Source organism: Nelusetta ayraudi, unplaced genomic scaffold (genome assembly GCF_046127955.1).
Source record: "Nelusetta ayraudi isolate G7.1 ecotype Tasmania unplaced genomic scaffold, CSIRO-AGI_Nayr_v1 ptg000142l, whole genome shotgun sequence".
NCBI classification, from domain to species: Eukaryota; Metazoa; Chordata; class Actinopteri; order Tetraodontiformes; family Monacanthidae; genus Nelusetta; species Nelusetta ayraudi.
The window spans coordinates 207,611-220,926 of NW_027466192.1; the positions used below are offsets into that span (position 1 = coordinate 207,611).

Below are 13,316 nucleotides of genomic sequence, written 5' to 3' on the forward strand. Positions count from 1 at the left end.
AGATTCACTGAGGGACGTTGAGAGCAAACAGTCACACAGCAGCTTCACCACAGCAGCTGAAAAGTTGTGGAGAGAAAATGATGCTCACACTGTCACACTGATGTTTTCTTCTCCAACCTTTTCTCTGCTCCAGAGGCTGATGATGGTCTGCAGGAGCTTCTACAGCAGCAGAAGATCAGTCTGGAGAGGAGATGTGAACGTGCGACTGAAGGTGAAGAAGCAGGAAGTCAAACCCTCCTCAACAGCATCTACACTGACCTCTACATCACTGAGGGACTGAGTGAGGAGGTCAACAGAGAGCATGAGGTCAGGCAGCTGGAGACCAACAAGACCAAGAAGACCACAGAGACCAAGAAGACCAAGAAGACCAAGAGGACCACCAAGACCTCTGAGACCATGGAGACCAAGAAGACCAAGAGGACCACCAAGACCTCTGAGACCATGGAGACCAAGAAGACCAAGAAGAGCCTCCACGACCGTCCAATCAGGTGCAGCCAGATCTTTGAAGCCTCACCTGAGCAGCAGGGACTCAGAGTCAGAGTGGTGCTGACCAACGGCGTCGCTGGGGTTGGAAAAACCTTCTCAGTGCAGAAGTTCACTCTGGACTGGGCCCAGGGCCTGGAGAACCAGGACCTTCATCTGGTGCTTCCTCTCTCATTCAGGGAGCTCAACTTGGTCAAAGAGCAGCACTACAGTCTTCTGGAGCTTCTCCATGTTTTCCATCCAACGTTAGAGAAGCTCACAGCAGAGCAGCTGCATGTCTGCAAACTTCTCTTCATCTTGGACGGCCTGGATGAAAGCAGACTGGCTCTGGACTTTGAGAAGAACCAGGTGGTGACTGACGTCACTCAGAAGAAGTCAGTCAGCGTCCTGCTAACAAACCTGATCAGAGGAGATCTGCTTCCCTCGGCTCTGCTGTGGATAACTTCCAGACCTGCAGCAGCCAATCAGATCCCTCCGTCATGTGTGGACAGGCTGACAGAAGTACGAGGCTTCACCGATGACCAGAAGGAGTATTTCAGGAGGAGGTTCAGAGATAGAGGAGATGTGTCCAGCAGGATCATTTCCCACATCAAGGCCTCCAGGAACCTCCACATCATGTGTGAGATCCCGGTCTTCTGCTGGATCACTGCCACAGTTCTGGAGAGCATGTTGAGCTCAGAGCAGAGAGGAGAGCTGCCCAAGACCCTGACTGACATGTACTCACACTTCCTGCTGGTCCAGACCAAGAGGAAGCAGCACAAGTATGGAGGAGGTCCACAGGAGCTGACGGAGGCTGACAGGGAGCTTCTTCTGAAGCTGGGCCAGCTGGCATTTGAACATCTGGAGAGTGGAAACATCATGTTCTACAGTGAAGACCTGGAGAAGTGTGGTCTCAGTGTGACTGAAGCCTCTTTGTACTCAGGAGTTTGTACAGAGATCTTCAGAAGAGAGAGTGTGATCTTCCACAAAACCGTCTACTGCTTCGTTCATCTGAGCATCCAGGAGTTTCTGGCTGCAGTCTTCAGCTTCCACTGTCACACCAACTGGAAGAGGACAGAAGATGGTCACTCTGGAGAATCCCTGGATGAGTTCCTTCAGAAGATGATGAAGAAATCCCTGCAGAGTCCAAACGGTCACCTGGACTTGTTTGTTCGCTTTCTCCATGGACTCAGTCTGGAATCCAACCATAGACTCTTAGGAGGCCTGCTGGGTCTCACTGACAATCATACAGGAACCTTACAGAAGGTCATCAACAACCTGAAGGAGCTGAACACTGGTGATGTTTCTCCTGACAGAAGCATCAACATCTTCCACTGTCTGCTGGAGGTGAAGGATCAGTCAGTGCATCAGGAGGTCCAAGAGTTCCTGCAGTCAGAGAACAGATCAGAGAAGGGACTCTCAGCCATCCAGTGTTCAGCTCTGGCCTACATGCTGCAGATGTCAGAGGAGGTTATGGAGGAGTTGGACCCCAGCAAGTACAACACAACCTGGGAGGGAAGATTGAGACTGATTCCAGCTGTGAGGAACTGCAGGAAGGCTGTGATACGTTTAGTAAGGTATGTAAACACTGTGTGTGTGTGTGTGTGTGTGTGTGTGTGTGTGTGTGTGTGTGTGTGTGTGTGTGTGTGTGTGTGTGTGTATGTGTGTTGAATTGTGAGTCAATGATGAAGAATAATGTCAAGCATATTGCATATTTTGTTGAGTTGCACTTCTCTTTTTTTCCTTTTTGATTTTGTCTGACTAATTATTCCAGCTAATCTTATGGACTGTATAGGACAGGCAAGAATCAGCTTGGGCTTCAGCCTGCTGCTTTTTCCTTCACACAGTTGTTATGTTTTTGTTGTTGTGAGTCTTTATAATGTGCACATTTGTTTGGGAAGCTTCTTTTTCATTGTTGTCAGTTGATTGCACAAGATTGATTGAATTTACACTGTCAACCAAAATCAACTCTTCAATCATTCATGATGAAGATGATGGTGATGGTGGTGTTGATGATGTTGATGATGATGATGATTATGATGATGATGGAGGTGATGATGATGTTGATGATGATGATGATGGTGGTTATGATGGTGATGGTGGTGATGATGGTGATGGTGATGATGGTGATGGTGATGATCGTGGTGATGGTGGTGGTGATGATGATGATGATGATGGTGGTGGTGATGACGGTGATGGCGATGATGGTGATGAAGATTATGATGATGGTGATGATGATTATGGTGGTGATGATGATGGCAATGATGATGATGATGATGATGATGATGATGGAAGCAGCAACTTCTCATTCTGCTCTCCTTCATTCAGTGTTCAGCTCTGCAGTCCAGCCCCTCCCACCTCACACTGCTGGACCTGAGTTGGACAATCCTGAAGGATCCTGGAGTGAAGCTGCTCTGTGCTGGACTGCAGAGTCCAAACTGCAGACTGGAAGTTCTCAGGTCAGTTCCTGCTTTCTACTGGTGGACAGTGTGTGTCAGCAGATGACAACTGGTGTGTAACGCTGCTCAGTGTGAAGACTTTGAAGCAGATATTAAAGACTCTATACAAAGTGGATGTTGTTGATATTTTCATGTCAACAATCTGCAGCCAGAAAAGACTTTGGATGGTGGAAGAAAGTGTGGAAAATGTCTCCAGTCACTTGAGAGCTCAACGGAAGTTGTTGATTGGTGATGAAGGTCACATGACTGAGCAGAAGATCCTGTGAAGAAATATTAGAGGCAGATTAATAGTGCAGCAGTATTTCTTCATCTTGTCCTTTGAATGTGTTTGACTTGTAACGAGACTCTGATGACTGAAAACAGCCACAAGCACACAAAGGACTCACTGATTATTTTCCATCTTCACTGCTGATTGGCTGCACACTGACTGACACACTGCTGTTGTTATTGTGTTGACAACACACTGGCACAATGACTCCTTTGAGGGAATGACTCAGTGATCCCAACAGCCGCACATCTGGATCATCAACAGGGAGGAATGACTCTGAATATGACATTTACACCATGGAAGGAATCAAATATTCATTCTTTATTCAGGTTGGAGAGCTGCAGGTTGTCAGAGCTCAGCTGTGATTGGCTGCTCTCAGCTCTGAAGTCCAACCCCTCCCACCTCAGACTCCTGGACCTGAGTCAGAACCAGCTGCAGGATTCAGGAGTGAAGGAGCTGAGTGGTTTTCTGCAGAGTCCAGAATGTAAACTGGAGACTCTGAGGTCAGTTCACCCTCTTCACTCTACAACTTCTATCACTCTTGTTATTGTTGTCATGATTTTCACTTCACTGCTGTTGGAAATTCAATTTGCAGTCACTGGTTTGTGTTTGAAATGAGTGAAACTGGGTTTAAAGGTCCAGTGTGTAAAATACTGCAATCTAATGGTCAGATTTCAGATTGCAGCACTCACTCACTCACCCTCTCTCCCTCCCTCTCTGTTTCTGTCGTGTCAGATTCTGAAGTCCACATTTCACTTTGATGTTCAGAGTGATGACACCCTGGAAAAACTCTCCATCATTATAAACTCTCCATCATTTATTCTACATTCAGGTTGGAGAGCTGCAGGTTGTCAGAGCTCAGCTGTGATTGGCTGCTCTCAGCTCTGAAGTCCAACCCCTCCCACCTCAGACACCTGGACCTGAGTCTCAACCAGCTGCAGGATTCAGGAGTGAAGGTGCTGAGTGGTTTTCTGCAGAGTCCAGACTGTAAACTGGAGACTCTGAGGTCAGTTCACCCTCTTCACTCTACAACTTCTATCACTCTTGTTATTGTTGTCATGATTTTCACTTGACTGGGCCCTGTTGCAGGAAACTAGGATGAGGGATTAAGCCGGGATATCTTGGTTATCCTGGATCAATTGATGTTTGATGTGGTTGCACAACAGTGGGATAGGTGGAAGTGAGATATGTTCTGCTAGAAGTTACCATGGAGATTTATTGTGTGGAGTGAGCTGCTCCAGACCAGGCTGAGTTCCAGGATCTATTTCATCCTTGTCTCAGTCAACAGTCACCACCAGTGGAAGGCAGTGCTTCTTCCACTCAACACTGCACATTGTTATCACATTCACCTCCAGCCACTGTCATTATTTCAAGCTTTGGAATCATTTCATTTCAATCATGATAAAGAAATGAGTTGAGATCATATTGCAATCATTGGATAATTTCTAAGATGACTTCTACTTTGCCATGCATCCTATATAAAAATACACATCCCATAGAAAGATGAAGACACATCAAAGAGTAACATGAGGTTGTTGTTGTGACAGTGGACGGTCCTGTCACTATGCCTCCAATTGATCATGCGCCCTGGCTGCTTGGCCAAGGGAAGATCCCTTTGGCTGAATGCTTGGTGCGCATGACTATGACCTGGGAGTCTGGGCTTCCAAGCTCGCGAGCTTTGAAAGTTCGAGAGTCTGGAGACTCATGGAGATGGCAGCTCGATAGAATGGCTCCCGAAAGAACCGAAGAAATCACAGACCTACCCCTATCCAGTTGAGTAATATAATTTCCACATACCACGGTAAACGTACAGAGGGGGTAAGACGACAAACGAAGCCCCTGCTCCTATATAACAATCGGCAAGAGAAAGGAAGTAGTTACAGCTAACTCCGTGAAGCCACGGGCTAACGAAGAAGCGAGGACGAGATGGCTAGCTTAGAAGTGTTACTAGAAGAACTGAGAGGTTTCCGTCAGGAAAACAACAAACAACTGAAGTCTATCAAGGAGGAAATTAATAAAACGAATGCAAGAATCAGCGAAGTGGAGGAGTGGGTGGAGAAAAATGAAGAGAGGACTCTAAACACGGAGGAAGTGTTAACCGGGCTGCTAAAGTTACACGTGAAGCTGGAAGAAAAGCTAACGGACCTGGACAGTCGATCTCGTCGGGAAAATGTCAGGATCTACGGTCTTCCGGAGGGGTCCGAGAAGGACTCGGAGTCGATGACTACATTTGTGGAGACCTTACTGAAAGAGGGGCTCGGTCTGGTCGAGAACGCGGCAGACGTGCGGATAAAAAGAGCACATCGGGCGCTGGGACCGCAACCCCCGAAGAATGTATCACCACGTTCAATACTTGTGAGGTTTTCGAGCTTCAAAATGAAAGAGTCTGTACTGCGCAAGGCTTGGCAACAAAAGGGACTCTTTTGGCGTGAAAAGCGAATAAATCTCGACCACGACTACCCACCAGCCATTCTCAGAAAACGACGAGAGTATACGGAGGTTCGTAGGGCTCTGAAGGAGAACAGGGTCTCGTTCCAGACCCTTTTTCTGGCGAGATTGCGAGTGAGATATGAAGAAGGGCCCAGAACCTACGACAACATAGAGGAGGCTACGGAGGACATGGTCAAAAGAGTTTACAAAGTGAAAGTCATCAGTTCACCTGATTCCCTGAAGGAGCAGATCGAGCGGCTGACCTGGACTAGGACAGGAGGGAGAAGAGAGAAAGGCGCCTCCAGCTCTTCAAGAGAAGTCAACTGCAAAGAGAGACTCCGGGCATTTAGGAGAACATCACCACCAGCTCCTTGAGAACTGAAGGATACCACGTTTTTCCTCTTGAGGTACACTTCTCAGATAGAAATTTCTACATAGGCTAAGTTAAAGATGATAGTTTCACAAAAAGGTTCGTCAGGGTCCATCCGGAACTGTGCTGCTGCCACCTGAAGGGCCCTCACCAATAGATTTGGGAGGACATTCCCTTCCGGGCTGTCACCAAGAAGCTCAACAGGGTCTAGGTTATGGACCCCTGTTTGGAAGCCGAGCTTGTTTTGTTTTGTTTTTTGTTTTTTTGTTTTTTCATTGTGCAGTGAGTATGTATGTTCTTGCTTTATCTGTTCATGTTCTTTTAGTTCTAGTGGGCTTGAGGGGGCTCTCCAATGTGATTGGTGAAATGGAAGACATCACTTAAATGGAAAGAAAACAACTGAAGGTGGTTTCATTCAATATAAATGGTATGCATAATCCGATAAAAAGATGGAAGATTTTATCTAGAGAAAGAAAGAAAAGGTCCAAATAGCTTTTCTGCAGGAAACCCACCTAGACGATTCCGAACATGCCAAGTTGAATAAGATGGGATATAAATATGTGTATTTTTCTTCCCATGCTTCGGGGAGGCGAAGAGGGGTGGCAACTTTAATATCAAGTACCCTGCACTATGAACATATTGCAGAACATAAAGACAAGGAAGGCAGATTTGTTTTGACTACAGGGAAAATTGATGGCGTCCTGATAACTCTTATTAATGTTTATGCTCCACCTGGTAGCGACTGGACCTTCTATAGACACATATTTGAAATGACAGTAACAAAAAGTCAAGGGGTATTGATATATGCCGGGGACTTTAATGTTAGATTAAACCCGAATTTGGATTTGTCTAATGGAAAATCTAATACACAAACTATCAGTAAAAGAATCAGAAACATGTTAGAAGAAACTGGATTGGTGGATGTTTGGAGAGTTAAAAATCCATGTCGTCGGGATTACACGCATTACTCCCCTCCATACAAAGTATACTCACGCATAGATTATTTTTTCATGCTCAAAGATGATATTCATAGGATAGAAAAATGTGAAATCGGCCAGAGCCCTAACTCGGACCACAGTCCAATTTATATGTCTTTTTTTCTGACTAAGAAAAACAGATTCACTCTCTGGAGGTTTAACACAAACTTGCTGAAAAATAAAATTATTAAAAATAATTTGAAAGATGAAATTAAAAGATACTTGGATGAAAACGACAATGAAGAGGTGGGGCCAATTATACTCTGGGACGCGTTAAAGTCGGTGATCAGGGGTAAAATAATAGCGATCTCCTCAAACGAAAAGAAAATGAGATTACAAAAACAATACAAACTGGAGGAGGAGTTAAGGAAACTCCAACAGGAGCATTCTAAAACCTTCTGGGAGGTAACAAATATTAAAATCAAGGAAGTGAAAAGAGAATTGGATGAGTTAAACACACTAGAGATACATTATAGAGCCTTTGAGCCAAAGGATAAGGCAGAGGCCTGACATAACAGGAGTTGCGATGGCCTCTGGTGAACAAAAGCTATCCCTGTTCGCTGATGATTTAATACTAACTATAACAAATCCAACTAAAACTATACCCATATTAATGGAGATGATTGCGGAATATGGTTCATTGTCGGGTTACAAGATTAAGATCAACAAGACTCAGGTTTTAACACTGAATTATGTCCCTCCAAACAAAATTAAGAGTTTGTATAGATGGAATTGGGAGGCGGATTCCATAAAATATTTGGGGGTTTTTCTAACAAAAGAATTTTCCAGGACTTTCGATGCCAACTATGGCCCCCTAACATCAAGACTAAAAATAGACATACAGAGATGGAATGTGATCCCTTTTTTCAATTTACACTTCAGAGTTGAGTCAGTCCACGCTTGTTATATCTATTTCAGTGCTTACCTATCTTGATTCCAGAGAAACAATTTACAGAATGGGACAGATTAATGTCACAATATATCTGGCAAGGGAAAAAGGCCAGAATAAGGTACAGAACACTGCAGTTGAAGAAAGAGAAAGGGGGGTTGGGTCTTCCCAACCTACAGGAATATTATCTTGCAGCTCAACTGAAACCATTAATCTATCTATGCTGTCCACAATACAATGCAGGATGGAAAGACATAGAGAGTTCCTCAGTGGAAGGTGTACCTCTCTTATCGATGTTGATGGACAAAGAACTACAAGAATATTTTGATGATACCGCATGACTCGATGTTATACACAATGCTAAACTCTTGGAGAAGAATAGTGAAACTTTGCCATTTAGGTAACCAGATCAAAATGTTCAAGTGGTGCGCTTTTGACTCGGCTTTTAAACCAAACAAGAATGACGGGAGATTCAAGGGATGGATCTCAAAAGGATTAACCACCTATTATACATTTATCAAGAGGGGGGTGTTTCAGAGTTTTGAAGAACTTCAAAGGTCAAATGGGTTGGAGAAGGATGACTTCTTCAGATATCTGCAGGTTAGGTCTTACTATAATCATAATCTACAAGAAACTTGGGAAACAGCTGGACCAGGATTCTTAGAAGTGCTTTTGTCATTGTTGAAATCAGGTTCCTGTACTAAAGTTGTCTCCAAGTTATACAATGGTATTCAGCTGTTCAAACAAGTTGACACAGACTACATAAGGAATAAATGGCAAAAAGAAGGAAATTTAATTATTTCAGTTGAAAGCTGGGAAAAGATTCACAAATTTCAATGGAAGACCTCAAGCTCCAATTCATGGAGGGAATTCTGTTGGAAGAACATTGTTCGGTTTTTTGTAACCCCTGCCCAGAAAAAACATCACAGCAACAGTGCAACCTGCTGGAGACAATGTAAGACAGACAAGGCAAATCATTACCATATCTTCTGGGGTTGTCCGGTGATCAAACCATTCTGGGATCAACTGTGCATGCACTTAAATAACATTTTTGTTGAGAAAATTCCTTGTAAATGTGAAGTCCTGTACTTAGGAGACATCTCATGGGATAACTGGAATTTGTCAGATAAAAAACTCATGGCAATGCTTCTGGCAGCAAGCAAAAAAACTATCACGAGAAAATGGTTGAGGACTGAAGCACCTACAATTGATGAATGGATTGATATTGTTCAGAATATTTACATTCTAGTGAAATTGTCATTCTGTCTTAAAGGTCAAAGAGACTCCTTTTTCAGGATATGGACAAAATGGACAGAATATATAAAAGCTGTAATTTCTGTAAACTGAATTTGACTGCTCTGTAAAATCATTGTCATGATACACACTGCTAGACTGGTTCATGAGATGATACACATTTTACTGTGTTTTTTTTTTTTTCTTTCTTTCTTTTTTATGTTAAAAGGAATGGAGTAGACCCTCTCACTTGCTCACTTGTTCCGTTCTGTTATGGTTATTGTTGTTAAAAAAATACTGGATTAGCAATTATATTTTCATATCCACACTTGATGTGGACTTTATATTGTACGCAAGAGAAATGTCTGTACACTTGCTTCTCCAAATAAACAATAAATTACAAAAAAAAAGAAAGTTCGAGAGTCTGAATCCCCGTCCCAGGCGCAAATCCTCATGGAGGCTTATGAGGAGGTCAAAGATGGCCAATCCGTTAATCCCAGCTCCATAACCGGGGTCTATGGAAGGAAGCCGCGTGCATGGTGCACTGATCCAGGATAGCTTTCACCTGGCTTGATGAATCCGTGTCTTCTCATCCTGGATGGCTTTTAGTGCAACCCATGAAGCCTGGACACACGTGTTGTGGATTGGTTGAACGCTGAAGGCTTAGTGACTCATCTTGGATGACGCAATCCTACTTTGGTGCAAGGGGGCCCAGACACCAACATCATCAAGAGCCAGTAATGGACTCCACAGTGCAGCACTCGTTCGCTCACCCTCCCTCTCCCATTTTATTCTGTAGTGCCAGATTCTGAAGTCGACATTTCACTTTGATTTTCAGAGTGATGACACCCTGGAAAAACTCTCCATCATTATAAACTCTCCATCATTTATTCTACATTCAGGCTGGAGAGGTGCAGGTTGTCAGAGCTCAGCTGTGATTGGCTGCTCTCAGCTCTGAAGTCCAACCCCTCCCACCTCAGAGAGCTGGACCTGAGTGACAACCAGCTGCAGGATTCAGGAGTGAAGGAGCTGAGTGGTTTTCTGCAGAGTCCAGACTGTAAACTGGAGACTCTGAGGTCAGTTCACCCTCTTCACTTTACAACTTCTATCACTCTTGTTATTGTTGTCATGATTTTCACTTCACTGCTGTTGGAAATTCAATTTGCAGTCACTGGTTTGTGTTTGAAATGAGTGAAACTGGGTTTGAAGGTCCAGTATGTAAAATCCTGCCATCTAGTGCCATCAGATTGCAGTGCTTACTTGCTGACGCTCCCGCTCCCCTTCTTGCCAGTGAACTACGGTAGCCTTCCAGCATCATAAAGGATGTGGTTGACAGCAAAGGTGTCTAGTTCTCTGTATAATGATAAAGTTCCATCAACACAAATATTACAACCATCGCTAGCATTAGCCACCTGTATGAGCACTTAGATACTGTAGATAGATCCAGCTGGACTCAGCAGAAGGTCAAGGGTCAATGCAGGTTCTATCATCTCAGTCAGTTCAGAATTGATGAGCAAGATGCAGAAAAGATTCCACTGCATTTCAGTCACTTAATAACCATTTGTTCTCAGCACTTGCTTTATTAGAGGATTCCAGCCTCCAACCATCAATATGAAACTGTTTCTCAAACTCATCTTCCCAACCAGCCGCCTACAAATATGGCGGTGCAAGATGGCCACGACCTTTGACCTTCTGTCTGTTTCTAGAAAGAAGCATTCTAATGGCAGGAAAAGCAGAGGACTTTTATTTTCTACTAATCAAAGACTTCAAACTATATTGACGGTTGTATATGAAGCTTTCAGCAATAAATCTGCACTGATTTTACACACTGAACCTTTGAGGCAAAATGAATCAATGAATTCCAACATTGTTAACAGCTGATCAGTGGTCACATGACTAAACAGGTTGATATAAAATATTTTATTGTGGTGATTCATTATTTCAGTATTATTGTTGTGCTTCTGATTGGTTTAATGGACATTACAGTGTGAGAGACATTCGTATTTTTAATTTCATAAAGTGATGAAAACTCCACTCACTCCATCATTTATTCTCTATTCAGGTTAAGGAGCTGCAGTTTGTCAGAGCTCAGCTGTGATTGGCTGCTCTCAGCTCTGAAGTCCAACCCCTCCCACCTCAGACTCCTGGACCTGAGTTGGAACCAGCTGCAGGATTCAGGAGTGAAGGTGCTGAGTGGTTTTCTGCAGAGTCCAGACTGTAAACTGGAGGTTCTGAGGTCAGTACTGGTTTGGAACCAGTGGATGATGGTTTCAGCACCAAACACACTTCATCACACATGTTGAATAAACATTGAACTGAAGGTTGATTCATATCAAAATGACATCCAGAAATATGAAAACTTCATTCTGTTCATCAGTGGTCATGTGACCAAACATCATTTCAACACACATTAGTTTTGGACTGAGGATTTAATTTCAAGGTGACATTTTCTGTAGTGTCAGATTCTGAAGTCGACATTTCACTTTGATTTTCAGAGTGATGACACCCTGGAAAAACTCTCCTTCATTATAAACTCTCCATCATTTATTCTCTATTCAGGTTGATTGACTGCAGTTTGTCAGAGGTCAGTTGTGATTGGCTGCTCTCAGCTCTGAAGTCCAACCCCTCCCACCTCAGACACCTGGACCTGAGGTTGAACAACCTGAAGGCTTCATCAGTGAAGCCACTGATGGATCTTGTCCACAGCAGAGACTATCAACTGCAGACTGTGAGGTCAGTACTGGTTTGGAAGCAGTGGATGATGGTTCCAGCACCAAAGCCAGTTGATCCCACAGCAGAGGTCCAGTGTTCCCAGTCACAGTGTGAGAGGAGGATGGTGACGTCCAGCTGCTCCTCATTCATCCAACATCTGCTGCCAAACTGCTTCTTCTCTCAGTTCACCACTCAATTATTGATCAGTTCATCTTCATCAGGCCTCAGTATCAGTCCAACACTCCATGGTCACATGACCTTCATATGTTCCACACTTGACATGTGACTGAGAGTCTGCTTCTTCTCACCAGTCACTCCATCATCTCCATCAACAGTCAACGTCTGTGTGATGATGCGTTCAAGGACTGTGAGTCCTGACTCCTGCTGTCTCTTCTTCTCTCTGCAGGTGGGAGAGGTATTGAGGGAGGATGAGGAGGAGAGTGAAGAGGAGAGCTCCATCTAGTGGTGGCTGACAGAACTGCGTGTCACAATCTTTGACCCCAGTGGAGCCTGGTGGCTGGCAGACTGCTTCTCCCTACACGCTGCTGTGGTTACTGGGAGAGACGTCCCAGAAGCCACTGGTGGACCTTGCAGTGCCACATATGGACTCTTGGATTGTTCTTGGCCTTCCAGTGAAGCACTGCGTGAGCACTGGAGGTCAACCATGACTGATAGAGGTCAAAGGTCAGAGGTTTGACCAATTACAAAGACCATAATTAATTTGATTATTTTCTTTAATGGAGTCCCAGCACTAATAAATATATATTTGTATGCGTACCCATATAAGTCCATCAATGTTTAATGTTTTTCTTGAGCAGTATCTTTAAATCTCCACCTGCTTGTGTTTGCATGTTCAGGTAGATTAATGTGTATGTAGATCTATGTTAGTAGCTTCAATGTGCTGTGAAATGTGGCATCTTCACCAACACTTGTATCATTTGACTCAGGTGTCTCAGTGTTTGCAGAGTCATTGCAATAAAGCGCTCAACACCCTGGTGGTTCTGGATTGTTCTCGGGGGTTCTAAGAGCTAAACACCCTGGTGGTTCTGGGTGGTTCTGGATGGTTCTAGGAGCTTCTAGGGTGTTCTAAGAGCTAAACACCCTGGTGGTTCTGGATGGTTCTAGGAGGTTCTAGGGGGTTCTAAGAGCTAAACACCCTGGTGGTTCTGGGTGGTTCTAGTACAGACATGGGCAAACCCCATCCTAATAGAGTTGCCGTATGTGACGTCATTGGCAGTCGCCTCTGTCCGGTGGGCGACTGCCAATGACATCACATACGGCAACTCTATTAGGCCAAACTACATCGGTTGATTAAGGTTATCTTTTTTTTTTTCTGTCAATCCCTGGCGTATTTACGGTACTTTGTTTTTATTAATGTTGTATACACAAAATTCTCTCTCTCTCTCTCTCTCTCTATGTATTGTTGGATCAGATTTCCTTGTGCCGTGCTGCTGATCCGCGTGTTGGTTGAATGAAGAGTCACAGGAGAAGAATGCCAATTTAAATATGTCTTTAG

The 13,316-nt window shown here is 44.0% G+C and overlaps 1 protein-coding gene across 1 annotated transcript in view; it reads left to right on the forward strand.

The window, feature by feature from the left end:
• LOC142879701 (uncharacterized) overlaps nt 1–12,466 on the forward strand; it is a gene marked incomplete at its 5' end in the record, with an annotated part of 111,592 nt that extends 99,126 nt beyond the window's left edge. Inside the window, 5 exons of the mRNA XM_076013111.1 lie at nt 3,519–3,692; nt 4,022–4,195; nt 9,991–10,164; nt 11,648–11,821; nt 12,207–12,466. Of these exons, the coding sequence (XP_075869226.1) occupies nt 3,519–3,692; nt 4,022–4,195; nt 9,991–10,164; nt 11,648–11,821; nt 12,207–12,222 (712 nt within the window). The remainder of the gene's footprint in view (nt 1–3,518; nt 3,693–4,021; nt 4,196–9,990; nt 10,165–11,647; nt 11,822–12,206) is intronic.
• Between the last annotated feature and the right edge of the window lie 850 nt (nt 12,467–13,316).